The sequence below is a fragment of the Lepisosteus platostomus genome, chromosome 8 (genome assembly GCF_059453375.1).
Source record: "Lepisosteus platostomus isolate fLepPlt1 chromosome 8, fLepPlt1.hap1, whole genome shotgun sequence".
NCBI classification, from domain to species: Eukaryota; Metazoa; Chordata; class Actinopteri; order Semionotiformes; family Lepisosteidae; genus Lepisosteus; species Lepisosteus platostomus.
In genome coordinates this window covers 31,450,503-31,477,484 of record NC_142618.1, presented here as the reverse complement: position 1 = coordinate 31,477,484, position 26,982 = coordinate 31,450,503, and the positions used below count along the sequence as shown (strand labels likewise).

The window sequence follows — 26,982 nt, the reverse complement described above, 5'->3', positions numbered from 1 at the left end:
TACAAAGTTCTTCTCCTGTTTTCCACGTTTGACAAGTTTGCTATTACGTTTTAGCAGCAGACCAAGCAAAATAAACATAATCTCAAAGATGTATTGTTTTACAGAGGAGAGTGGTCAATGACACCCAATCACCCTTATCCTACTGTCAGATGGAGTGGGTGGCTGACTCTGTCAAAGGCACTACAATGGTTGAGGATGCATCCGGAGCTGCAGCAGGCACAGACTACTGGTGGTCAAAGAACACAACATGACTTCAATTTTTAAAACATCACACCTGTAATGTGAAGAAAGGGCTCTATCTAGCTGGACGTGGCAGGAGAAGAAACAGAGGATATTGGTGGGAATGCCAGGAAAAGACTGTCACCAACAAAAATCACCAAAATATTTATTATTTCTTTCAGTAATTAAATCGAACAAAAGAAAACAGGATTTAATACTGCCAAGGTGAAGAGCACATAGTTGTTCAGCTGGCTTGGTAGCCCAGGAACTTCATTACTTTTAAACAAGTCACCACCAATCACCCTCCATAGTCTTACTTGGCAGGTTATTCCACAACCTAAGATCTTTATTTCAACCTATGAAAATATTTTAACCAGTTTCTTCAATCATGGGATATTCCAAAGTCTTCTTTGGTCTACACAAGCCCTGTGACTGTGTTAAAGCAGATAACCAACTATAGTAAGGTTGTTACTCTTTGAAAGCATGGGAATTTAACTCATTATGAGTATAAACACATTGTCCAACATTATGATAACTTATTTGATATCTGAATATCTTTAGAAACCATAGAGTGAATCCTGAGGTACTCAGGGCTTGATCCTGTTGAATTCCATGTGAATCCAATATGAATTTATAGCCATTATTTTAAGATAATGTAAGACTTAAGACTGTAGATATGGAAACATCAATAAGCATGTTCAGTGAAAATCTTTTTGGTTTGTAAAATTATGTGCCAACTTAGTGGGTGTAAGAGATCTCAACCAAGAGCTCCTGGCTGGGCTCGAATTGTGCTGCTACCATTTGTGCATCTGCTGACAAATGCATTTGCATGTATTAGTTCAAACATAGTTACCGGTGTAATAAGATGACAACCTTACTTGTGTTAGCACTTGAGCATCATGTGTGTTTGAAATAGGGGATGTACTGTAGAGAAGCCTAGCCAAACGAGACCCCCTCATACAGCTATTATACACACATGAGACCTCTTTTGCTTTACATCATTGTATACATTGATACAGTTGAACATGGATACAAGAGAATAATACATTCCCGGCAACTATTACTGTCTATAGTACATCACAACAATCGTTGGCGTTACACAACAAATTGACTCGGAAAAAAGGGACAGAAATCAGTCTGCATATTTCCATGTTTTTTCCACCCTCACTGCCAGCACTTCAAGTGGCAGGAGAACAGCTAATTTAAGTTGCTCAGTATTACTCAGTGTTCTGTTTTGGCCAGCAGGACTTGACTGGTTATGCTTTATGGAGGTGGGGACAGGGGGGAATCAAGTGCAACCTAGTGCTGCAGGAATGATCACACCAATGTGAATATCGAGCCTTTGGAAGGTTTAAAACCACGGTTAAGTTGTGAACAGGGGTGGCCTTATTAGACTTGTTCCTTAGCAGACACAAATTACATATGACAAACTGAAGGATTCAGATGTGGCTGGACTGAAAAGGGACTGAGGCTTCTTCAAAATCTTGTGCTAACAGAACAGGGGCCACTCCAGCAGAGCTCTATTTAGATCTTCCATGAGAAGAGAAATACAAAGCTTAGTGGAACCTCAAACGAACTGGAGAGCGTCTTTGAACATAAGGTGCTAAGAGTGGTTTGCCAAGCTGAGATGGTGAATCCAGTGCTCTGGGACCTTTCCAGAACAGTGTGTTAGCTCAGATCAGACAGGTTCCAGCAGCCAAATGATTGTATTTAAAGTCCTGAATGTGTGTCTTGGTCTGTGTCTTGGCTTCTGGCTTTCCTTAATGACACATTTCTGGGCTGGCCCTTGAGGTCAAATACTGTCCAAGGAGTAGAGAGAGTCATGTAACAGTCCCTCAGCTCTAGGGGATGGCAGATCCCCTAGAAGCTTTCAGGTGAGAGTGTGAGAGGAACTAAGAGGGGAAGGAGGGTGTGAAGAAGGAGGTGATGGGAAATCTCCCCTGGAGAGAAGGGAGACGCTGGGAGACACTGAGGGGAGGGGAGGATGAGGAGAATCCCGAATGATGTGCTAGTGAGGAGTCCAAGAGAATGTGGAAGTTGACTGCAAACTCCTCAGCTGTTTTTCTTTTCTGGACACTGGATCTTATAACCCACCCTGTAGGCTTGGAGGTACACACGTGCCTGGTTGATTCTGGAATGAAACAGTAGCTCATTATCGCAATTAGCTTTTACTGGTAAAACAGTATCTAGTAAAAAAAGTGTCTAGAAGTGCTTCCTGTGATTTGAAGTCTACAAAAATTATCATTCAAAGGACCGTAACAGACCATCTGTCAAGGTTTGAAAACTGTTACCCACAACCCCCTTCAACAATATACACAATGTTTAGTTGTGGAACAATTACAAAATTGCTTACTTACTTAAAACCAACATACTGTGACGTCAGCACACAGCAGACCTTGTGAAGACTGACAACACTACAATGTCTCCACACAGGCAGCTGCCTACACTGTTTTAAGGGCAAGTCAAGATTAAACTCAGTTAATCAAATTGTGAACCAAAGTCACCTAAGACAATGGTAAACACTCAACCAATTCTGAATTTTCACAAACGAAACCGTGCTACTCAATTTAAAGATTCATGACATTTAACTGATTAACATGGGCTTAACATGATCATGAAAAGCTTTCTATTATGACAATACCAAGGTTAAAAAAAAATCCAGATAAGAAAAGAACAACATGAACAGATCTAAGCATGACAGATAACCATGGTCTTAAATCTGCCAGGACAATGTTTGTGTACCTGTACTTGGTGCACAGCTGGACTCCCAGGGGTCCACAGCGATCCACATAGCTCTCCCTCACCCCCCTACGCACTGCCCGTGCTGTGCTCACCACTGTGGTCACAATTGGACAAATCCTGGACAGGCGGAAATAACAGCGAGATGGACGATAAGGGATACCAGAATTCAACCTATGCAGTTCCCTAGAATTACTAACGGAAGACTACTCAGGCCTTCTTGCATATCATGTCAACAGTAGCTCTATGGTACAAGAAATAAATCACTATATATGATACACAGCACAGGTTGTGTTTGTTCCAAACACCCACAACACTACTGGTAAAGACATCTGAGTGCTGTGACGCGTGTCTCCTAATGTTAGTGAAAGGCTCTGTTTGGTTGAGGTACTCACAGCTTCTCACAGCGCATGCCTGTTGTGCCCTCCGGACAGCTGCACTTGTTGAAGGGGGCACAGGTGGCGCCATGCTGGCAGGGTGGCACACAGGGTGTTGTCACAGCTGCAAATAACAGTAGTGGGTCAATGTACTGCCTGCAAAGGTTCAACATGTCCACAAACACCTGCTGTGTCCCAGGTTAATTAGTGCAGAAATAACTTGCAAAGCAGCGCTCTCAAACTACAAATTGATTTATCAATGAGATCACATTCTGTACAGAACACTCATTCTCTTTGATTCTAACCACGGGTATCAAAAAGTGTTAAAGTCTGCAAAGGACTGGGTCCATGTGGGTAGTCCCAGCCTTGCACTCTAGGATTCTGAAATAAATGTCTATGGTATGACCTTTTCAAGAAATAAGCAAGCTTTTTGATGGAGGATGATCTACTGTACAAAACTCAACAAAAAGCAGAATATGCAAATCTAGAGGTTCTATTCCATGTTTTAGTGTGTAAAACACTGCAGACACTACAGTGAATTCATTTTTTATTTTCCCATTACTGTGAGCATGAAGCTTGTAAGCTGAAATACACTATATCCCATGAATCTATTAAGAGTGATGATCAGGCTTTCACCTGAAAGCATGTATTAGAGATAGACAACATTTATTAGAGTGCTGCATATTGTCAAAGATGAACATAAAGACTTCATGAAACTCTTTGAGAACACTTGTCATCTCTCCCAGTGCAATAAACTCTTTAATGGACTGAACACCCAAATTAAAGCTACCCTGCAGATGAATGAGTTATTCGTAATAAGGACGTTTCTCTGTCTTGACACCTGTAAAAGTCTTTAACAATTTAAATTGACTTTTTCAGGAGCCCTGGTTAATCATAGAATGTGCCCCAGCAGCTGACACTTTTACATCATGTAAGAGGTCATCTGAGAGCCAAGCAGATAGCTTTGTGTGATTTATTAAGTTACCAGCATGGATGATTTCAGCAATTTTCAAAACTGGGGCCTATGACCCCTTTCTTTGCTGGCTAAGGCTCTCAGGACAGAGTACCACTGGCCAGACAGAGAGACTGAACATCTGTTGAGCTTAGAGCTTAGAGGGGAGGCTCATCAGCCTCTTGTCCCATTAGGGCAACAGGAGAACTATTAACTATGTTCTTTTCAGTTCATTGTGTGATTGTGTTACAGCTAGAACAGCTAGACACAGTTTTATTTTGATTAAATCATAATGATTTTTTTTTAAAGCACCAGATAATCATAAACGTTTGAGTGTCTTACAATCACTCTGCATAAAAGAATAAGGTTCTAAATAGTGTCTGGGGGTATGAGTTTAAAAGTACAGTTTGACAGTAACCAAGAGCCCTTTGCTACTTTTACAGAATGGTTCACTAAATATCTGTAAACTTCAACTAGAATATGTGACTAAACTATAGTGACTGCAGAGCAATATTATTTAGCCCCATTGCTTTGGCAAGAAATGTACAGTCCTGACAATTACTGGCTGGAGAAGTGGGTGTAACAGGGGTGTCCTGTTTGTTTTTTTGCTAAAAAGAACAAACATTAACTGTACTGAACACGACTGATGGGGCAGAACAGCCCCTATTTTGTTCCAGCACTATCACAGACAGATGAGCAAGGCTCCGACAGAGAGATGAGCATGCAGCAATCAACCAGTCAAAAAGCAACAGGTGTCCTGAGAAGAAAAATATCTGTGTAACAGGAAGGGTTCAAAAGTAAGAAACCTTTAGTTAACTAAACTGAGACAGTTGAGTGATGCAGGCAGTAGCTAAAACGTGTACCAACAGGAATTCTACAAAATATTCTTTCTTCAGATTAATTCCTTATTCATTCTGAGTACCTGCAGAGTCAGTGGTTGCAGTTTTTTTTTTCATTAGACGCACCAAGGAATCTGTGAACTGATAGCAGGCTTATTGTGCGATTTGCCTGTCACCCACTTACCTGTCTCACACAGGGCACCCGTGAAGCCACTGGCACAGCGACAGCGGTTAAGACCCACACACACCCCATTGTTCTTACAGGCCACCTGGCACAGCACGGGCTCTTTGAGAAGGAGACAGACACACAGTCAAACCTTGACAGACTTTCACAAGTGTTTCAGGTGGGTAGCTGCATCAGTATGCGTAGGCTGCAAAGGAACAAGTAATAGGTTTATTCCATGCTGAAAAAAAGAAGAAAGAAAACGCAACGTTTCGGCCGTGGGGCCTTCTTCAGGTGTGAGGACTTTATTTATTTTTAAACAATTTACTTGCTCACACCTGAAGAAGGCCCCACGGCCAAAACGTTGTGTTTTCTTTCTTTTTTTTTCAGCATGGAATAAATCTATTACTTGTTCCTTGTTTGAGATTGTTTGACTGCCATTAGGAAAATTTAAAAACATCTAAAGACATTTAAGATATGATAAAGACTTATGTGTTGTTTAAATGTATAAATTTTAAATATGTTGTTATACAATGGCTGTACTTCATTTCAGGTTACCTTAAAAACCTTCAAAACCTTCAAAAGACAGGTGTCCTGTCAATCATATGATTTACTTTAAGTAATGATTCACTCATTATTTGATTAAACAATTTTAAGTTGCAATGAGTAGAAAGGAAAATTTACTCCTGCTTTACTAGTGGGATGCTTTCATTGTCTCCCATCAACCCACTCTACCCCCTTAGTCAGCACTGTGTTAGTATCACAGGACTCAGTGTGACGAGCCAGTTACAGGACTGATGTCAACCCCCTCTGCCTTTGGAGCGGTGCTGAGTGCGCATCAAATTAGATCCTAGCAATGGCAGGGGGGGCCACACTAGTCACAGTGGTACCTATCTGACAGCGGGCACCCTGCCAGCCCCGGACACAGGTGCATTTGTTGACATCGACACACCTTCCTCCATTCAGACAGGACGGGGTGCAGGTGGCTGGAGAGAGGAGAGAGAGATTAACTATGATCACTACACTGATCCACCTGAACGAGTATCTCTGTGTCCCTCTCCCACTCACTCTAATCTCTTGCTATCTGGGCTGCACAGTTCCCAGTGCATCTCTCAATGTGACGCCAACAGAGCGAACCCATCCTAAACACACTCACTGGTGCCTCGCCAAGTACAGCCTTGGACACAATCCAGAAAGACTTTCACACTCATGCACAGGAAACATAATGAATGCACTTTAAATATACAATAAAATCTACAGAAACAGAGAATATGCAAGTACAAGACAAAGGACCTAGACAAGAAAACACTTTATTAATATACATGTTCAGCATTTTTGTAAACAAGCGATACATCTTCAAAAGCCTATGAACTGAAAAAGCTAACAGCTCATTTATCTTGCTGTTTGTCAGACTATCTATGACGGACAATATCAGTGCAACTTCAGCAGTAAGTCAGGAGAACTTTGAACACCCATCTTAACCAAGTTCAACACACAGCTGCGAAGTGTCACCCCCCTTTGAATCGGACGGAATCATTTCTAAAATCCCTTGCTGGTTTAACATTAAAATAATTTCCTGTTTGCTACTGAATTATTTCCATGGAAAACAATTCTGCAGAAATTGTGTCTTGGATACCTTTTGGATAACGTTTTCAATCAAAGCCATTCTACTTGTGTTTACCGCAAGAATGTTTGCTTGCTTTATTATTTTTCTGACATCATTCATTGGGGCACTGCTCAGTCCTGTGCAACTGTCCAGATGCCTCTGAACATCTGTACCTGGGGTATGCTATCATCTTTCAAAAGCACATCCTGGAGAGCAAGTATGTCTCCAGGTGTTTTAGGACACTGTAAAATACCAGCACCCAAAGAGCTCAGAAAGTTCTTGGAAACTTTTCCAATTATGCCAATAAAGAGCTGAGTACGGTTGTTATAAGGTCAGATAACCTGGAAAGCTATAGGTACTCCAGCCTACAAGGACTTGGATTAGGTAACTCTGTTGTACACAGGGGAAGGATTTGGCCAGAGGTGTCAAATTCAGTTCCTCCTGGGCGCGCAGTGTCTTTCTTCTGAGCCTCTCAGAAGCTGGTGCAATCATTCAACTAAACCCTGCTACTAACAATTAACTAACAATTGTTAAACACCATTTAATCAAGTTTCAATGTTTTATAGGCTATGGTACTGAAGTGCATTTTTTCAGTAGTCAACTGTAAACAACTTCAGGAAAAACGATTTCCCTAGTTAACAAAAATAATTAGGCTAATTCTTTGATTGATTCCTCTGGTCAGCCGAAAAACCAGAAGACCCTACGCCCTGCATTGTGCTGCTGGCACAAGACCGGGTACCTGATAAAGATGAAGATGTGCACTTACTAGGCTTTTCATCAAGCACTGTTGAATTTCTGAGTCAAGCCTGTGCATTTGAACTGTTCAGGGTCCTGTATTTATTATTCTCTGGGAATAACGCAGTTCTGTCCAAAGACTGATACAGAAATACTTTGACCTTGCATGTGGACATCAGTGATGCTTTCCCACTGCAGGAGGTACTCACGAGTCAGGCACTGCGAGCCGGTGTAGTCAGAGGGGCACTGGCATGTGTCTGGGGCAATACAACGCCCTCCGTTGGCGCAGGGCAGCTCACACACCGCTGAAGGGAGAGGAAGGGCAGCAGTAAGGGAGACAGACAGGGAAGGCAACCTGAGAGGCTGGAAGAGAAAATCATCGAATGAGAGAGATTACAGCAGAGTGAAGAGTGTGACGTAGAGCTGACAGAGGAGGCGATGCTGGTAGCCGAGGGACAGAGAGACAGGAGGACAATGGATATCACAGGGCAACAAGGCCAGAAGCGATGGAAAGGAAAAAAGTGGGAGAGTAAGGCAAAAGTGGGAGAAGAGAGGTGAGACAGAGAGAAAGTGAGAGCCAGTGAAACTGAGCAGTAAGGATTACCAGTGTGGCAGCCTGGACCAGTCCACCCTGGGGGACACAGACAGGTGTTCCAGCGCATACATGAGCCTCCGTGAGCGCAGGGAGGAGAGCACATGGCTGAAACACACACAAATGATAATAAGACACACAACTGATGACTAATGAATGTATATAATGTATATATGTAACACACACAAACACATACAGACAACACTCATACGACACACATTAAAAACACAAAAAACAGATTTTACGCATTACAGAGTTGCTGGGGTGGCAGACCTAACCTGGCAAGCTACGGGCGCCAGGCAGGATACACCCTGAACAGGACTCCAGTCCTTCACAGGGCGAACACAGACACAAACACACTCAGACCAGGGCCATACAGGGGAGTCGGAAACTATTGCGGCAAGGAGCGATTCACAGGGGATTCGCTGGTCTATGGGTATGATTCTCCCTGTGGGTGCAAGAGGTTTGGGGTTCAAATTCCCGACAAGCTCTTGCATGCTGTTTTTTTCCACACCCATTATCTTGGGAATCAATATTTAAAACTGCTACTACTAGTATGTTTTTGAACCATGGAAGGAAACAGGAGCACCCAGAGGAAACCCACTCAAACAAAGGGAGAACATGCAAACTCCACACAGATAGCACCCCAGAAATTGAACCCAGGGCCCCAGCACTTTGAAGCAGTAATGCTCACCACCGCACAACTGTGCCACCCTGGTAACTCATCTAGTAAAACCAAGACACCGAAACTGACTCATTAATCAAAAACATTTTACACTGTTCACACAAAAAGACACTCAATAACAAGCACAGCAAAGTACCTGAACAGCCAGGACCAGGGTAGCCCGCAGGACAGTCACAGCTGTTGGGAGCAGCACACACACCTGAGTTCTGGCACGGGGGGTCACACACCGCTGTGGGGAGAGACAGAGAGATCGGGCTGTTTTAGCTGTGAGCAAGACTGAGAAGCAGAGAAGATGGAGAAGAGGAAGACATTTTGAGAAACGTACGTGGGGGGAGACAAGCCTTACTGAGAATCAGATACTTTTAAAACAAAGTTCCAAGATACTTTGTGTAAGGGCTTACTCTTTAAACTTAACATGAGGTTAGTGAGAAGTATTTTTAAAAATTCAGCAATTGCAGTAAGCTATGTAAAGTGAGTATAGTTACTACAGTATGTAAAGTAATACATTACTTATTTAAAGTAATTTCCCCCTACTTCTTATTAGTTCAAAAAGTAACTCATTACACAAGTAACTTGTAACGTTAATGATGCCATTCCCCCCCACCACTACCACTCACCTGTTCCTCAGCCAGCCTCATTGCTGGGGTCATTTTCTCAAGCTTCTCAGCCTCACTGCATGCTTAGGGGTAAAGTCATTATGATCAGCAACTTTGATTAACCTCCTCTTCCCATTTCTAGAATGGCTCTCATTGAGACAAGTCAAAAATCAGTGACTGATTAAGCTTCTCTGCATTGTTCGTATCCTATGTGCTGTCACTGCTTCTAAAAAAAAAAGGCTGTACCCAAGCTAATATAATCTTGCTGTCCCAATGTGATGAGTTTTGATTTTGATTCTGAGAGAAACCGACACAGAGCAAATCACACACAGAACAGCCTGACTCACGCTGGCACTTGGCTGGGTCATCAGTACGAGGTTCGTATCCCTTTCTGCAGCTGCAGTTGAATCCCCCAGGGTGGTTCAGGCACAGCTGCTCACAGCCTCCGTTAGTGAAGTCAGCACACTCATCCACATCTGTACAGGGCGAGAGCACATGCTGGCTTGACAAAGCCTAGCAAGAGCCAGTGTATGTTCCCCCTCTGGACAAGGAATTGTCCATTGTGTATCGTATCCTCTTTTTCATCTCCTCCACCTTTCTTCCTCTCTCTTTCCTCCCTTTCATTCATCCCCTTCTTCATATACCTTCTCCTCCCCCAATTTCACTTCCCTTTCTCTAGTCGTGGCATTGACTCCTCTCTCACCCTGGCAGCTTCGGCGATCAGCGCCCAGCTCCCATCCTGCCCTGCAGCTACAGAGTGGCTGGCCCTCGCTGAGCTCAATGCAGGCGTGGGCACAACCGCCGTTCCTCAGGGCACATGAGCTGACATCTGGAGGACAGGGAACGTGGGTTAAGAACACAAAGAAGGTTTTTCACTGAGTAAATTCCACCCGCCCAATCACAGCTAAGCAGTTTCTTATGCACTATGTCAGTGGTTCTCAATCCTTTTGCTAAAGGCCCCCTGTGTCTGCTTTTTTTCTTTTTCCAACTGGACCCTGAATCACCAGTGCTTACTGGTGCCTCTAAATCATAAGCTTACTGGTTTAGACTTTTTTGCACTCAGTCCCTGGTTTCAAAAGTTATTGTTTTTTATTCAACAATGTCATCATACAGCATAGCACATAGTCTCTCCTCAACTTGCGCCTTTATTCCTGGCTTAACTTCTCTTAATAGATGAGGAATAGACACAGGTGGGAATTCCACTGCTTCCCACAATGTTTTTCATTCTGCTTATGTAAAATTCTTCTAATTCAGCTGACACACTTCAAAGACGGCAGTCCTGAAAAGTGTTAAATAGCACTCACACCAATCATAAATTTAATTCAGCTTTCGAAGAGCTGATAGCAAATTTATAAAAAGTGTTAAAAAACAGCCCAGGAGCAGGCTTCAGAACCACTGTACTGGGAATTTTTTAAAAACGAAGGCCTGAGTACCAAAAAACAAGCAAGTAGATCAATTACTGACTGTAATTTACACTGGTGAGTAAAGGCCCAGTCAGAACAAAAACAAACACATACAGGGGACCTCCAGGACCAGGAATGAGAACCACTGCGCTAAGTGCTACGGTCACAGTTGGAAGTTTAATTTGAAGAAGCTTCATGTTTCCACAAACTACACAAAACAATCGCCACAGATACAGAGAGAGGGATTCACAAGAATGAAAAGCAGAGGGACACCCCAACCCCAACAGGGATCTAGCGACGGATCTAGTACTCACTAACGCAGGTCCTGTTGTCCATGTCGAGGAGCAGGGGTTTTGGACACTCGCACTGGTGTCCCCCAAGGGTGTTGAAGCAGTTGTGGGAACAGCCTCCGTTCTGCAGTTTGCACTCGTCCACATCTGGGGACAACATACATGTATGTGCACAGCAACAAACACACTGAGATACACAGTGCACAAGCGGATTCATAGACATGCATGTGCACATACTGTACATCTGCCTGCACCTCACACAGCCTCTCAGCCACCAGACTCACCCACACAGCGGCGGTTGTCCACATGCAGCTGGTACCCTGGGCGGCAGGAGCAGAGGAAGGAGCCCTCCGTGTTGGTGCAGATCTGATCGCATGTTCCGTTCACCAACACACACTCATTCACGTCTACAGGGAGAGAGGTGCACAGAGAGGCAGGCAGGAAACAAGTGAAAGGGAAAAGTAAGGAGAATTGTTACAGATGCAAATCCTCCAGGCTGAGACTGCCTGCGATGAGCCCCTACTTGGCTATGTACCTGTGCAGTTGTGGCCATCCTGGGAGAGCTGGTAGCCCTGCTGGCAGTGGCACTGGTAGGCACCAGGCTCATTGCTGCAGTTGTGCTGGCACTCTCCATTGTTCAGGGCACACTCGTCCACATCTGCAACCCCAACCACAGCTTCATCATCACTGACCAAAATAATTCTCAGATTCTCATATGTCTTATTCTTTTCTTACAAATAATTCAATATCTCTACTTATGTCTCAGCTTCTTCATTGTTTTACATCATCAATTTGAATTAGGCACCTCTGTTCTCATTTTGAACTGCTATTGAGTGAGTATGTTCACATTCCCCAGAGTCTCTCACAGTGTCCCTGGGAACACATCTTGGAACAGTCGTTGTGCCACACTGCCCCCTTTCATCACTGAGGGGAATGTGATGTTGGAATACAGCAGGCCCAAGCTCTATCATTTTCATTAGGAGTGCTCTGAGGGACATTAAGAAATACAGTACCAGAAAATCATTCTTAGTTCTTGAAGTGTGCTTCAAACTGGAGACACAATTGCCCTTTTATAAAACAAAATTGGTTTGCAATCTAAAATATGTTTCCAATATTTGAATGTATCTTTTCTAAAGGGACCTGGTTCCTCAGAGGCACTCTTGTCTGGAGAAGGAAAGCTTTGCTCTCAGCCTCTCTCCTGACTTCCCTTGTCTTGATGGAACACAGCCTTGCTGTTCACTATTTTACATGAGTATTGCTGTTTGCATCTGAGACCCCCCACCAGGCTAGTTCCTGAGCTGGGCAGGCTTCATTACCGAAGCAGGAGTGCCCATCGCCAGCAAAGCCCTGGTAACACTGGCAGAAGTAGGAGCCGATGATGTTCCCACAGCGAGCGTTGACGTCACAGCCATGCCTGCCTGAGGCACACTCGTTCTCATCTGGGCAGGAGGGAAGAAAAGCGAGGGAGAAAAGAAAAAGGAGAAGAAAAAAGGGTTAAGGTCAAAACCCACTATTGGCAGCTGTTGAGGGAAGGCAGAAGCCCCTTTATGGGGATTTTCAATTATTCTCCCTATCTGAGCACATCAGGAAATGCTCAGAACATTCGGAAATAACACCAATAACAAGGTGACATGCCCTCCAGCTTTTCCCTTTATTTTCAATCATTTCAGTAGCATTGAGGGTACCAGCTGGAAAACCTCTTGAATTAACAGCAGCAATATCACTCTGCAACTCACAACTGGCAACCCACTGAAGCTAAGCAGGTGTGAGCCTGGTCAGTACCTGGATGGGAGACCTCCTGGGAAAAACTAAGGTTGCTGCTGGAAGAGGTGTTAGTGGGGCCAGCAGGGGGCACTCACCCTGTGGTCCATGTGGGTCCTAATGCCCCAGTATGATGACGGGGATGACAGTATGATACTGTAAACAGGTGCCATCCTTTGGATGAGATGTAAAACCGAGGTCCTGACTCTCTGTGGTCATTAAAAATCCCTGGGTGTTTATCGGAAAGAGTACGGGTGTTACCCCGGTGTCCTGGCCAAATTTCCCATTGGCCCTTACCAATCATGACCTCCTAATCCCCATCTATGAACTGGCTTCATTACTCTGCTCTCTTCCCCACTAGTAGCTGATGTGTGGTGAGGATTCTGGCACACTATGGCTGCTGGTGCATCATCCAGGTGGATGCTGCACATTGGTGGTGGTGGAGTTGAGTCCCCATTACCTGTAAAGCGCTTTGAGTGGAGTGTCCAGAGCGCTATATAAGTGTAAGCAATTATTATTATTAGTTTGTCCTCACGTGTCACCTCTGACACAAACACACAAGCACTTTGCTGCTTTTTTCCATGGAATGCTATAGTAAGTTCCCAGTCTCCCTGAGAGAATATCAGAGGCTGTCTCGATGAGTCTTTTGCCATCTGTAGCAACTTCTCAAGGCTTCTGCTCCTGCCTGTGACAAATCTTGTTCAGTGTCGCTCCTGTTGTGCCTGTTGTCCTAGCTCCCTGGGTTTGTGTGTGTGTGTATCAGTGCTCCAGCCCCTCCCTCTGTCTGCGTGCTCACCTTCGCAGTGTGTGCCGTTGCCTCTGTACCCAGGCTGGCAGACACACCTGTAGCTGCCCAGAGTGTTCTCACACACCCCCTGTCCAGCACAGATATCGGGGGTCTCTGTGCACTCGTCCACATCTACAAAAGACAGGGAGAGAGAGGCAGAGGAGTTGTTACTGTCCGCTGACTGAAAATAAAATGGGTCCATAACCTTAAGCTTTTCATTTTTCTTTTTTAAAGCCCATTAGGTTTTTAATTGTCTATATTTTCTAGAACTACAGCAAGAAGTGCTGGTGTGAAGGCCTCACCAGAGGAGGGAGCGAAAGGTTTCCCGTCCATAAAAGACAGAAACTAGAATTGTTATTGTGAGTGTGTAACTATGGTGATTTTCTGTATTCATGGTGTGCACTGATACAGGTTAATAATTAAAACTGGATAAAAAAAAGTTATTTAAAATGATCAGACATCAAGATTATATATTAATCTACATGATAACATCACTGGGATAATGTGAACCTACATAGCTGCACTACATAGCTACATGCACTACTATGCAAGGCTCCAGAGCAGTGTGATGTGCAGCAGTGGTCTCATACAGTCCTGGCAAGGGTCGGAGGGAACGGAGTGAGATACTATACCTTGACACACAGTGTAGTCTGCGCACACTGGGCCTATAAAGTGGCACAGGCAGGGGCAGGTGGCAAGGGGGCAAGCCAGAGCAAGGGCACACATGCAAAGAAGAAAATACAGACACAAGCATGTCAGGGCAGAGCTGGGTTGAAAGTTGAGCTGGGGGCATGACACAGCAGTTCCATCGATGTACGTTTTAGGAGATGCATGCATTTGCACAAACGGTGCAGAGAAGCCAGACAGTATTTCTTTAAGTTTATCTGCAATTGTTGTGTAGCCTTTTTCCTTTACAAGCAATGCATGTAGGACTGAGTGGGATAACTCAAACATACAATTCCGAGCACAGAACATAGCCAGCAGGACAACATTCTCATAAGGATGAAGCTTAAACAAATGTCAAAACCTCACAAAGCCACTGCAGTCTCTGTAAGAACTGGCTGAAAGCACAAGATGGTTAATAGACATTTTAACAGCCAGATTTACAGACACACTAGATTGATCATGCTGAAAACTACTTTTATTAAATCAAAACTGCCAACTGTATGCCAGTTACACATTATGAGCCGAGTACTTGATGATGCATCCCAAAAGATTGAGTCTGGGACAAGCTACCCAGTCATGTTGTAGAAGCCAATATCCTGGCTTCTTTCAAGAAATGTTCTGGATGATGATCCTGGATCAGCCAATTACAAATGGACTAGAGTGGCTGAATGGTCTCCTCTTGTTTGTAACCTTTCTCATGTTCTAATGCTGATGGTTTTCTTATGGATAGAGGCAAGAAGTCTCTGGTCTACACAAGTCTTCCATCAAGTATTGGGCCTATGTTTTCACGGGCCAATAGAGATGACAGAGAGCCACAAGAACAGGACAATTACAAGGTAAGTCCAGCTCAAATACAGAGAGATGAACAGGACAAAAGACAAATTCATCGAGAAAGACAGGGAGATTGATATGGAGACCTTGATGAACAGACAAACATGCACCCTGAGCCAGAGAAGACAAGAACAAAATGGAGACTTGAGCAACAGGGCCAACGAGAAGCCGAGAGACGAATGAATAAGAGTGAAAAGTAGAGACAGAGGGACAGACAGGCATTACAATAGTGACTGGCACTCCAGTACCAAACAGACCACGGACAGACGAACAGAAACACACCATAATTGGAGAGTGAGACATACGCTGTAATGTAGGCAGATAGTACACTCCAAAGACAGAACGACAGTCTCACCCACGCAGGCTGGCTTCTCAGCCCTGAAGCCCTGCTGGCACTGGCAGGTGTAGCTCCCTGGGGTGTTAACACACATGTTGCCCAGTTCCTTGCGGCACTGCTCTTCAAAACTGCACTCATCCACATCTGACAAGGACAGGCAGCATGAGCACAGTACGTATAGATCCTATAGACTTAGTCTGAGAGAGGGCTGAAGAAAACAAGTGGTGTATCACGATACGCGATACAGTAGGGCTGTAGTTTGATACAATACAATACACTTTTTAAACCCCAAGGGGCAACTGAGCTGATGATTTTTTTATCATTGTTTAATACTAATAATTGCTTACACTTATATAGTGCTTTTCTGGACACTCCACTGAAAGCACTTTACAGGTAATGGGGACTCCCCTCAACCACCACCAATGTGCAGCATCCACCATAGTGCACCAGAACGCTCACCACACATCAGCTATCAGTGGGGAGGAGAGCAGAGTAATGAAGCCAATTCATAGATGGGGATTATTAGGAGGCCATGATTGGTAAGCGACAATAGGAAATTTGGCCAGGATGCCGGGGTAACACCCCTACTCTATTTGAGAAGTGCCCTGGGATTTTTAATGACCACATAGAGTCAGGACCACGGTTTTACATCTCATCTGAAGGACGGCGCCTGTTTACAGTATACAGTAGTTTCCCCATCACTATACTGGGGCATTAGGACCCACGTGGATCGCAGGGTGAGCACCCCTGCTGGCCCTACTAACACCTCTTCCAGTAGCAACCTTTGTTTTTCCCAGGAGGTCTCCAATCCAGGTACTGACCAGGCTCACACCTGCTTAGCTTCAGTGGGTTGCCAGTTGTGAGTTGCAGAGTGATATGGCTGCTGGCTGTTTGACATGGACAATGATCATGTAACTAAAATGGAATGACAAGAAGACCCTGCAGTTCTCTAGGTGATGGGCTACCCACCCAGAAAACTACTGAAGACAAGAACAAAGCTGAGGACAGAAGGCTTCTTGTTATAGAGTGAAAACCTTAACATTACTTAAGATGCTCAGATCCTTCAAAAAACATTTGTTTTCGACAGTTTAGTTGTTTATTTTACGACCTATCTCCCTTTAATGGGTGAATGGCAGTCATTGTACTTTTGCTGTATCTCAGCTTAGCAAAACCTTAATTCTCCTCTGGGTACAGTAGCATCAAAATTCACCGTATGTATATGAAATGTTGGAGTTTCATTACTACAATCTGTTCACCTGCATTCTGAAAGAATGTTGCCAGATGTTTCATTTAACAACTGGCAAAAGTTATCAACAGATTTTAAATTATTAGCAGATTTGAATGTTTTTAACTAGGAAAGGGACTGGGCCAAATATAGAAGATGCCATATGTCAAAACATTAGCATCAGATTTGGAAAAGCTTAGATCAATTTTCAGAATGCAGGCTGGATGTATGCATGGATATAACACGAAGCCAGAGAAGCCATGATAACCAGAGGAAATTCTCTTTATAGGCTCTGTGAGTGCCAAACTAGATGTTGCAGAATCTCACTGTATGAGATTCAGAGGCTTTACTAGTTTGAACATTAAAAGCAACTTTTTCAGTTAATAAGAGCCATGATTAGTGTAATAATATGTCCTTCTTCCATGGGTGGTCTTTTATATAAAGACTGGAGTCAGTCATTTTATTGCATTCAGTAAATGATAGGCTCTAGGAGCTATGAAGCTACAGTAAGCTATTCATCTCATTAACACTGATAGAAAAAGTGGGAGAAGGAGAGCAATCTCTTGGTGAGAATATAAAGAACAATCTGTCACATTCGCAACTGAGTCATTCAAAAACACTGCCTGATGAGACACAGAGCTGTACTTGTGGGGGAAGTAGGGAGATAAATGGATGTGTACTTTGAATGCAGTTCTCAAAGCAAAGGAAAACAGACAATATAACAACAAAAGTTTTCTAATACAAATCACTCCACAGTGCTGAAAAAATGTTTGTGAACACCCCAGACTCATAAACTTTACACCTAAAACATATTTACATATTCATGAAAGTTCTTGCCATAAAGACATAAGATATGTTTGGATTATTTAATTAATAAATTGATCCAACAGTAAATATCTTTGTATGAATCAGTAGGTGAATCCACAGTTTCAGTGTCTGGTGGTACCTGCTGGAACAATAATGACTTAAACATGTCCTGTAACTGTTTCTCAGATCAGCTTTTAGGAATTATGGCCCACTTCTTCCTTACAGAACTGCTTTAAGTCAGTGATATTTAAGGATTTCCTTGCATGAACATGAAGACAATTCAGACCATGCCATAACATTTAGGTCAGAATTCTGATATGGCAAAGAATGCCACATGCAAAGTGGGAAAAAAATGCAAAGATTAGTCTTCTTTGGCCATTCTGTTGTAGATCTGCTTGTACTGTATGTCAATGATGGCAATGAGATTAGGCTGTCCAGGTGCTGCAGCAGCAAATCAGCCACAAATCATGATACTCCCACCACCATGCCTGATGGTTGGAATGAAGTTCAGTCATTGCGGCCAAAACGTTAAACTTTTGATTTGTCTGTCCAGAGAATATTCTTTCAGCAGAGTTGTGGATTATCTAGGTGGTCTTTCACAAGCTTAAGAAGAGTGGCAATGTTCTTTTAAGGGAGGAATGATCTCTTCCTTGCAACCCTCCCACGAAAACCATATCAATTCAGTCCTCTTCTGATGGTTGAGGCAAGAACCCTGACATTAGCTACAGTAGGAGAGGTCTGCTGATCCTTAGCTGCTACTCTGGGCTTCTTGGAACACCAGTTTTGATTAAAGAAGGGTATCACGGTAATAAAGTGTAATTCTATTGAACGTGCACAAATGATTTCTTTATACTGTAACTTATTTTAAGTTATGGTGTGAATTGAAAGACATTTGAGGCCTGTATAATTGGCTTATTATTTAAATTCACCGTCCATTTCATTCTTGTATGTTACTATAAGCCCCTGTCCCGTTATGAGACTCACACTGGTGTGCAGCTGCAGCACCTCACCCAGGTCAGACTCACCCACACAGCTCTTGCCATCCAGAGCCAGAACAAAGCCTTTAGGGCAGGAGCAGGAGAAGGAGCCAGGAGAGTTCTGGCACTGTGACCCCTCAAAGCATGCCTGCAGCCCTGTCACCTGGGCTAGCTGACACTCGTCCACGTCTGCGAGGAACAAACACACAAGGGGGCAACACGTGCAAAAAGATAACACACACATATTAATAAAACTGTGTCTCAGTTAATTACTCTTTACTTCCCTAGTGCCAATCTATAGGTCTCCCTTAATTAATCTTGGCAGATTTTCCTGGTTAAACAAAGAATAAATTAATAAAAACACTGCAGACATGCCCCTCTGTTCTTTAGGTCATTTTGCTTGTCACCCTTTTCTACTCACCTTCACAGCCCTCTGGCCCCCATAGATACCCCCTGTGGCACTGGCACAGGAAGGAGCCTGGGGTGTTGGTACAGTTAGCATGGCGTCCACAGGGGTCTGTCCTGTCCACTGCACACTCATTGACATCTGGGAGGTGACCAAGAGAAAGAGCAACATGAAGAGTGTCTTGGAACAGCAGGTGGACTGCAGTTCTGTGAAACAGTATTCCCCTCCTTTCAGAACTTACAGTCATGCTTGAAAGTTTGAAAGGTGGTCATTATTTAAGATATTATAGGGATATTATATGAACCTGGACTCTTAATGAATATATAGAATTAATATCCTAAATAACAACTCATAGATTATTATACTGTGATAATTAACAAATCACAAGATATTCTTGTGTGCAAAAGTAAAAAAGGAATTAGCACCTCCTATAACCAATTATCTGTCTCTGACATCTTGCTGCAGGGATGTTTCCCCACTCCTCTTTACAAAACTCCACCAACTCTGTGAGGTTTGAAGGATATCTTGCATGCACAGCACTCTTCAGGTTCTGCCACAGCAATTCAGTAGGATTTAGGTAAGGGCTTTGGCTTGGCCATTCCAGGACATGGAAGCTCTTCTTCCTAAGCCATTCTTTAGTGGACTTAAGTGAATGTTTAGGATCGTTGTCTCGTTGAAATATCCACTTTGTGCCCAGCTTCAGTTTTTGAACTGATGGCCTAACATTCTTCTCAAGAATTCCTTGATATTTCTCAGAATTCATGATTCCCTCAATGATGTCACGTTGCCTAGGCAAGAGTCAGAAAACCAGCCCCATACAAGGACACTCCCACCACCATGCTTGACAGTAGGGATAAGGTTTTGTTGGTGGTAGGCTGTGTTGGCTCTTCGCCAAACATGGGCCCTCTTGTTGTGCACAAATAGTTCAATTTTAGACTCATCTGTCCAGAGAACAGACTTCCAGAACTCTTCAGGCTTGTCCAGGTGATCTCTGGCAAACTTCAGATGGGCAGCTATGATCTTTTTTGACAGAAGAGGCTTCCTCCTGGTGACCCTTCCATAGATGGCATTTCTGTTCAGGGTTCTTCTTATTGTTGATATGTGCATCACTACTCCAGAGGCAGCTAAGGAGGCTTGAAGATCTCTGGATGTTATTTTAGGATTACCTTTTACCTCTTTATTATTCTCCTTGTGGCCCTGTGTGAAGTTTTAGAAGGACGTCCACTTCTTGGCAGGGGTGCCATTGTTTTAAATGCCCTCCACTTGTATACTATTTGCCTAGCAGTTGATTTATGGAATCCAAATCTTTTTGAAATGGCTTTATAACCTTGTCCAGATTGATGAGCATCCACTTCTTTGTTCCTCAGTTCTGCTGATGTTTCCTTAGTTCCAGGCATGATGCTAGACCCATAGGAAGAGTAACTGAACTGCTTTCTTGCAATTATTTATGTTTGCTCCTTCCTAACACAACATTTCAGATCTTCAATTTCATTGGTTATCTCGGTTAATTGGTTAACACTCTGTCATTGACCCACCTGATCCTGCTTTACCTTGATGTACTGTAAGTCATAGAACTAAGGGTTCACTTATTTTTGCACCTGCACAATTTCTGTGTACTGTGTGTATTATTTTATTGCATGGACATTTTCTTTTAAAACACTCAAATTTGTGAATAATTCTACTTTATTTCAATTAGGAAGTGACAAATTCTGATTAAATATGCCTTTTGTGGTTACAAAAACAAAAAATCTCAAATTATGCAATGGGTTCACAAACGTTCAAGCATGACTGTATGACTTTTTGCATGTCATTTTCACCACTGAATGTTATCAGAGCTTTACGTGACTCTCAGTGATAGATATAAAGGGAGCCTGAGTGACTATATAACACAGACGTTTGGTGCTTGTCTTATGTATTTCAAAAACAAAGTCAACCACCATCCAGTGTCCCTGTGTGAAAAGTAAATGCACCCTTAGGTTCAGTAACAGGTTGTACCACCTTAAGCTGCAGAAACTGAAGTCAAATGCTTCTTGTAATTGGGGATCTGTCTCTCACATCTCTTTGTTTCATAAAGTATTCACACAACTGGCCCTATGTGTCCCTTTAAATATATTGATTGAACAGGATAACTTGTTTGTGAAATAAATTAAACAAAAAGAAAATATGCAGAGATTCTGAAACTCTGAAAGGCAGCAGACACATTTTTACAGAATTGTATATAACACACTGCCATAATGTGAGAAACTCTCTTTATATTCCCCTGCTTCCACTCTGCACACTAGATAATTAAGAGCTGTAAAATTGTTCTGTAAAAGCCTATAATTACCACTTACCATTCTGAATAATTATGTACACATTCTCAATTAAACTGTTCCCAGTAATTATTTCAGCAATGCTTCGGACTGGTATTGTCGCATGAACTGGTAACATTCCTCTGTCTAAATAAGCCAAACAATTATACAAGAACATACGAAATTGTATATTTTAGAGGATTTCAGACCATCTAGTCTATTTGGTAGTTAATTAATCTGAGTTAACTCACCCAGCATTTTCTTAAAAGAAGCTAGGGCATTGCCTTCAATAACATAGTTGTGTAGCTTATTCCATACTCCCACAATCCTTTTAGTTAAGACAATCCTTATATACACAGCATACTCTACAACAAAATATGCAAACATTTTAAGCTCTCTGTCTAGTTTTGTTACTGAATGAAGAGGTCATTCAATCCATGTTGACTTTCTGGTACAGTAGCAAGCGGGTCATTGATCCATGGAGCTTGTCAAGAAAGATGGTGAATTAATGTTTCTGATGATACTCACAAGCCAATGTGCTGTGTAAAATAAAGATAATAATAATAATTGCTTACACTTATATAGCGCTTTTCTGGACACTCCACTCAAAGTGCTTTACAGGTAATGGGGGCTCCCCTCCACCACCACCAATGTGCAGCATCCACCTGGATGATGCGACGGCAGCCATAGTGCACCAGAACGCTCACCACACATCAGCTATCAGTGGGGAGGAGAGCAGAGTGACGAAGCCAGTTCATTGATGGGGATTATTAGGAGGCCATGATTGGTAAGGGCCAATGGGAAGTTTACGGTATAGTGGCCCCGTCATTATACTGGGGCATTAGGACCCACATGGACCACAGGGTGAGCGCCCCCTGCTGGCCCCACTAACACCTCTTCTAGCAGCAACCTTAGTTTTCCCCAGGAGGTCTCCCATCCAGGTACTGACCAGGCTCACACCTGCTTAGCTTTAGTGGGTTGCCAGTTATGAGTTGCAGGGTGATATGGCTGGATTTGCAAACGTAAAGTATTAGCATCTGGAAAGATGCAAATTTTGAGCCAAGTTAGTCATTAATAACGTGATTTAAATCATTAAGACTTGAAGTGGAATTAAATTCTACTCAGACACATCAGCCCTCCAGGACCAGCATTGCCCATCCCTAATACAGATTGATTTAGAGTGACTTGCATGTGACTCACCCTGACACAGTGCTTCCTCCTGCAGGGTAAAACCAGGATCGCATGTGCAGTTCTCTCCCTGCTTGACTAAGTCTCCAGGACAACTGCATCCCTTGCCCTCCTCCAGAAGTACCTGATTCCCAGGACAGCTCCGGGCCGGGAGAGGCTCTGTAGACAGAAAGGGGAAAGGGAGAAAGAGAAGGAAGGGCAACTGAGGAGAGTGTCATGCAAGGCTCGGGGGTTAGCAGGACTCATTCCTTTTGACCAAAAGCAAATTAAATTCCAACACAGGAGGAATAGGTAGAAGTGATGACTCTTCACGCGAAGGGTTGTAGGTATATGGAACAAGCTACCAGCCAAGTTGTTGAAGCCAATACCCTGACATCTTTCAAGAAACACCCAGATGAGATCCTCAGATGAATCAGCAACTAACTACTAACCACACAAGATGGGCTGAATGGCTACTTCTTCTTTTTAATCCTTCTCATGTTCTTATGTCTATTAATGAAATTCCTCAATCACACATTTGGTCCATTGTTGTCTAGCAACTATAAGCTATTTATAGTTCCCTAATATTAATATTACTAATTTTCTAACAACAATAATTTGAAAAAAGTATGATGGTTATTTTATCAAAGTCATTCATGGTCTGTCTAGTCATTGAGGATCATAGCAACCTCAAATACTAGGCAGTGGTTGATGTGTACTGCACAAGATCCTTTATATTTCTGTGTTATACACCCTTATACTGTATCTCCTCTGTAGATCCTCACTGACCTGCTGTTGCAGCCTGTTCGGAGTCACCCAGCTTTTCAATAGCATTCTTCATCACATCGCTGACGTTCTGACAAAGAAACAGCTGCTCTTACAGAGGGCAATGTTGCATTATTGAAGCATTCTGTGATAATTCTATTTCACCAGCAATTGTACCCTTTTATCATGGGTTTTCTTTTTAAGTCTTATTTACCTCACTTTTAATGTACATTCCTATATTTGTAACATATTGCAGTTTTGCGTTAGTGTACTAAAGTACACATAACAATTAGATTTATTGCACAAATTTTTGTCCTCCTTTTATCTGCTGATCATTATCACTATTCTGTTTACTCACTGTCCAGAGTTTGTGCCAGAAACTTGGCTGTGCTAAAACTGCTGGAAACTGTGGGATGCATTTTCTAATTTAGCTCACACACTGACCTGGGACTTGCTGGGCTCCAGCTCACTGGACTTCAGGACCTCATTGGAGCTGGCAGGGGGGTTTTCCAGAGGCTCTGTGCAGGACAACAGGACCAGCAGCACCAGTGGTGCTCCCCAGAAGAGTGTCATCTCCAGCCCACTGGCACACAGACACAAGGACAAGTGGACAGGAAAAGCACAAGAACAAATGATCTTGTATAGATGGTCAGAGATATCTTAAACATAGCAACAGAGTAACACACCAGACCACTATTCCTGTACAGCAAAAGAAATAGCAGCCTATGCTGTTTACCAAAAATACAGTCCTCCTAAAAAAAGTAAATAAGACAGAGCAGCAATCACAGCAATAATTCCACTAGATGTTTACAAAGTGTCTTTGGAGGTATAGCAGGGGCGTAGTCATCCAGGCCCACCCTGATTGATCCTAGGCCTACCCAATCAGTTCAATCAGTTCAAAGTAATTTAAGATTCTTTTTGTGTGATTTCTTGTTTGCGTTAAATGATTTGCTTTTTTATGTTACGTGATTTGATTTTAATTTGCTATTGGCTCGCTGTATCTTTTGTGACCAATAAGAAAATTGCAGTGGGGCAATGCATGGTTTTTGGTCAATCGGATCAAGACGCGTTTGCGATCCTCAAAGTCATTAGATCGTCTGAACAACTTGTCTACATTTGAATGGGAACTTGCTGACTCTCTAGACAGTAATGAGATTATTGCCATATTCAATTCCAAACCCCGTTGCCTGCGTCTGGTCTAGAAGGGCAAAACCTCCCAAAAAGGTAGGGATTGATTGTTTTGTGTGTGTGTGTCTGCCGTGGCACAGCAGCATTCGGCAGCCTGGGTAATTGTTGCTTAACCTGTGTGTGTGTGAGAGACAGCATGTACAGTTTATATAAGCTTCCACTAATTCTACTGTTTGATTATACCGCATGAGGATTGGGATTGTAAATTGTTGGAGGGGTGCCCCTATGCTGGCAGGACGGTCAGTTAGAGCCCGGACCACCCACTTTTGCACAGGCGCACCCAAAAATCAATTCCTGGCTATGCCTCTGAGATACAGGACCACTCTCGCGGCAGCAGCTGAAATAGCTTCACATGAGATATGGGTGGAGGGTTAGTAGGTTTAAATGAACTCCATGATGGTGTCCTGTAAACCTTTAGGGCTGTCTGAACTGTCCACTGCCTCCTTCAGCGATGCACTGGAGACACATGCACCAACAGCCATGTCATATGTGAGGTCACTCATATCAGACTAATTTTACACAGAACAGCACGTTTAGGAAAAGGTCTGATCTGCTCCTACTTAGTCCTCAGTCATCATCAGACACACCATGAACTGGTATTTTATTAGACACACCATGAACTGGTAATTCACACTGCTTTGAGCAGAATGGGTCACTCCACTGAAACATACATTAATCATTAATATTTTTCTAGGGTATGCCAATGATATATATGTTTTAGTCTCATAATGTACACTATATTTACTATGTCCTTCTCCAAACTGAGAGTGCAAAGGGTTTGCAATGGTACTGACTACGGAAAGCTTCTTTTCCATACATATTAATCAATGTATGGAATGTATAATTAATGACTTCATTGTTAATGCAGAGACATAAGAATACAACTGAAATCATAAACACAGTGCAAGGACTTTGTATATCACTGTCATGTAAGGACTGTGTTCTTCACATCGCCCGACGAGCTGCAGAGCTCTGCGTCCTAACATGTCCTCACAGAGCCAGCTGCACTGCATTGAGTCGGACTGAGTCATTAACTCAGGAAGAGTCCGTACAGAAGTAAAGAAGGACAGAAAGGAAAAAGGTTCGGACAGTGCAACTAGTAATACTTCTGCGAATCACACGCACAATAATATACACGATACAGCTCTACCATACATATGAACCTGCAAAATCGCCTCTTTGATGCTGCGTTACTTTGGTTTAAGAGGCACTGAAGAAAAAGGGAAGAAAGACAAGAAGAAAGTGTAGATGAAGAGAAACATTAAAACTTCTGTCTGGCTGGGACTTTCCAGCCTCCAGCCGTTCTTTGTGCGCGTTACCCCGAGTCTCCACCGGTGACCCCAGCAAACTCACTCTTTTGAAAACTTCGAGACTAAGGTAATGACGAAAAGCAACTTAACAGTGAAATAGAAATCTCCCAAAGGACCAAACAAACAGCAAGCACCTGCATCCGGCACCAGGGAATCTAATTTGGATTTACGTCTATTAAATATTCCTATTAAAATACTATTACTTTAAAACAAAGCAAACACTGGGCTCTAAATGCTGAAATCGCAATTACCTGTGAACGGGTAAAGGGAGACTTCTGCCTCGTACGTGTTGTGCAAGCCGCGCTCGTCTAGCCTCAGCCTGACTGCGCCTCAAAAAGCCCCTCCATCCCCCCGGCACATTGGGGAGTAATTATACCGCGTCACGTGAGAAGAGACGTACTGTACTGTAGCTGGCTGCTTAGAAAGTTCTTAAACTTCTTAAAACCCCTTTTACAGTTACTTTCCAACACTCACCCGGGGGGTAATTTAACAGCCACATCCTGCTTGGCATTGTGCACTTCCCATGCTTTAAAACCCAAATTAACCCTGCTGAATAGCTGGAGAGCGCCCTGCTTTACTCCAGTTATTGGTCTGAGCCGTGTGTTTTCTGTGGACTGTATTTCTGCGTGTGTTTGCTGTTGTTCACATTACTCTATAGTATCCCCGAATCTTGGCCTCTGTGCGCACCAGTCCGGGCAGAGAATTATTTTTTAAACGGAATGGGGGTTGGGACTGGGGAGCAGGGAAAAAGCAGGAGGCAGAACTGAAATCAAACAATGTCTGCGGTTGATGGCTAAATTACACAGGGCAGTGGGAGCTCGCTCAGTTCAAACGGCTGAGGCTGTCCTGGCATGTTGAAGACATAATGATGTGGGAACTTCAAATTCCTCTACGTTTTTGTTCTACTTGTTAAAGCCTTGTCCGGGGGGAGCACCAACTCGAAGCCCCTTAATGACATTGCGGAATTCCATCTGCTGAAAATCTTAAATCGCAACTTACATAATGATTTTAAAACACGCAGCGCAAAATTCTTTGCTGGTCAAATGAAATAAATCCAAAAGATGAACACACGGGTTGGAACGGCATTTTTGGTAATCTTACACTTGTAAACCTAGCTACAAATTGAAGTACAGAAGATATACTTCTATAACATTTCTGTATCGTTGTTTTTATAGAGCATTCAACATTTTGTAAGACTATACCATCACAATACTATGGTACACTAGTGTACCTATTATTAGGTCAGGTACTGTGGGTAGTTTAACCAC

General features: G+C 43.0%; 1 protein-coding gene and 1 long non-coding RNA gene across 5 annotated transcripts; one reads left to right on the top strand and one right to left on the bottom strand.

Moving 5' to 3' along the window:
• Nucleotides 1–368: 368 nt before the first annotated feature.
• LOC148657200 (uncharacterized) lies at nt 369–26,387 on the bottom strand. Of its 4 annotated transcripts, none has more exons than XR_015940895.1 (23): nt 23,661–24,282; nt 23,241–23,307; nt 22,485–22,631; nt 19,009–19,134; nt 18,636–18,776; nt 15,597–15,722; nt 14,377–14,409; nt 13,754–13,876; nt 12,513–12,635; nt 11,732–11,854; nt 11,481–11,603; nt 11,221–11,343; nt 10,207–10,332; nt 9,851–9,979; nt 9,044–9,136; nt 8,235–8,330; nt 7,840–7,935; nt 6,180–6,275; nt 5,311–5,412; nt 3,354–3,459; nt 2,962–3,078; nt 537–2,350; nt 369–487 (listed from the first exon to the last, which is right to left on the bottom strand). XR_015940895.1 is itself a non-coding variant. In XM_088643134.1 (23 exons), exons 2-23 carry the CDS (start codon nt 23,787–23,789, stop codon nt 2,272–2,274), a joined length of 2,424 nt encoding a protein of 807 aa, XP_088499260.1. In that variant the 5' UTR covers nt 23,790–23,799; nt 25,966–26,387; the 3' UTR covers nt 369–2,271. The 4 variants fall into 4 exon arrangements, 3 of the variants coding, with proteins under 3 accessions (XP_088499260.1, XP_088499261.1, XP_088499262.1); XM_088643134.1 differs by adding an exon at nt 25,966–26,387 and having other exon boundaries at nt 369–2,350; nt 23,661–23,799; XM_088643135.1 differs by lacking the exon at nt 14,377–14,409 and having other exon boundaries at nt 369–2,350; nt 23,661–24,280.
• LOC148657201 (uncharacterized) lies at nt 14,012–23,366 on the top strand. Its single transcript, XR_015940896.1, has 3 exons — nt 14,012–14,103; nt 15,141–15,246; nt 23,229–23,366. It is a non-coding gene; the product is annotated as an uncharacterized LOC148657201 (long non-coding RNA).
• Nucleotides 26,388–26,982: the final 595 nt, after the last annotated feature.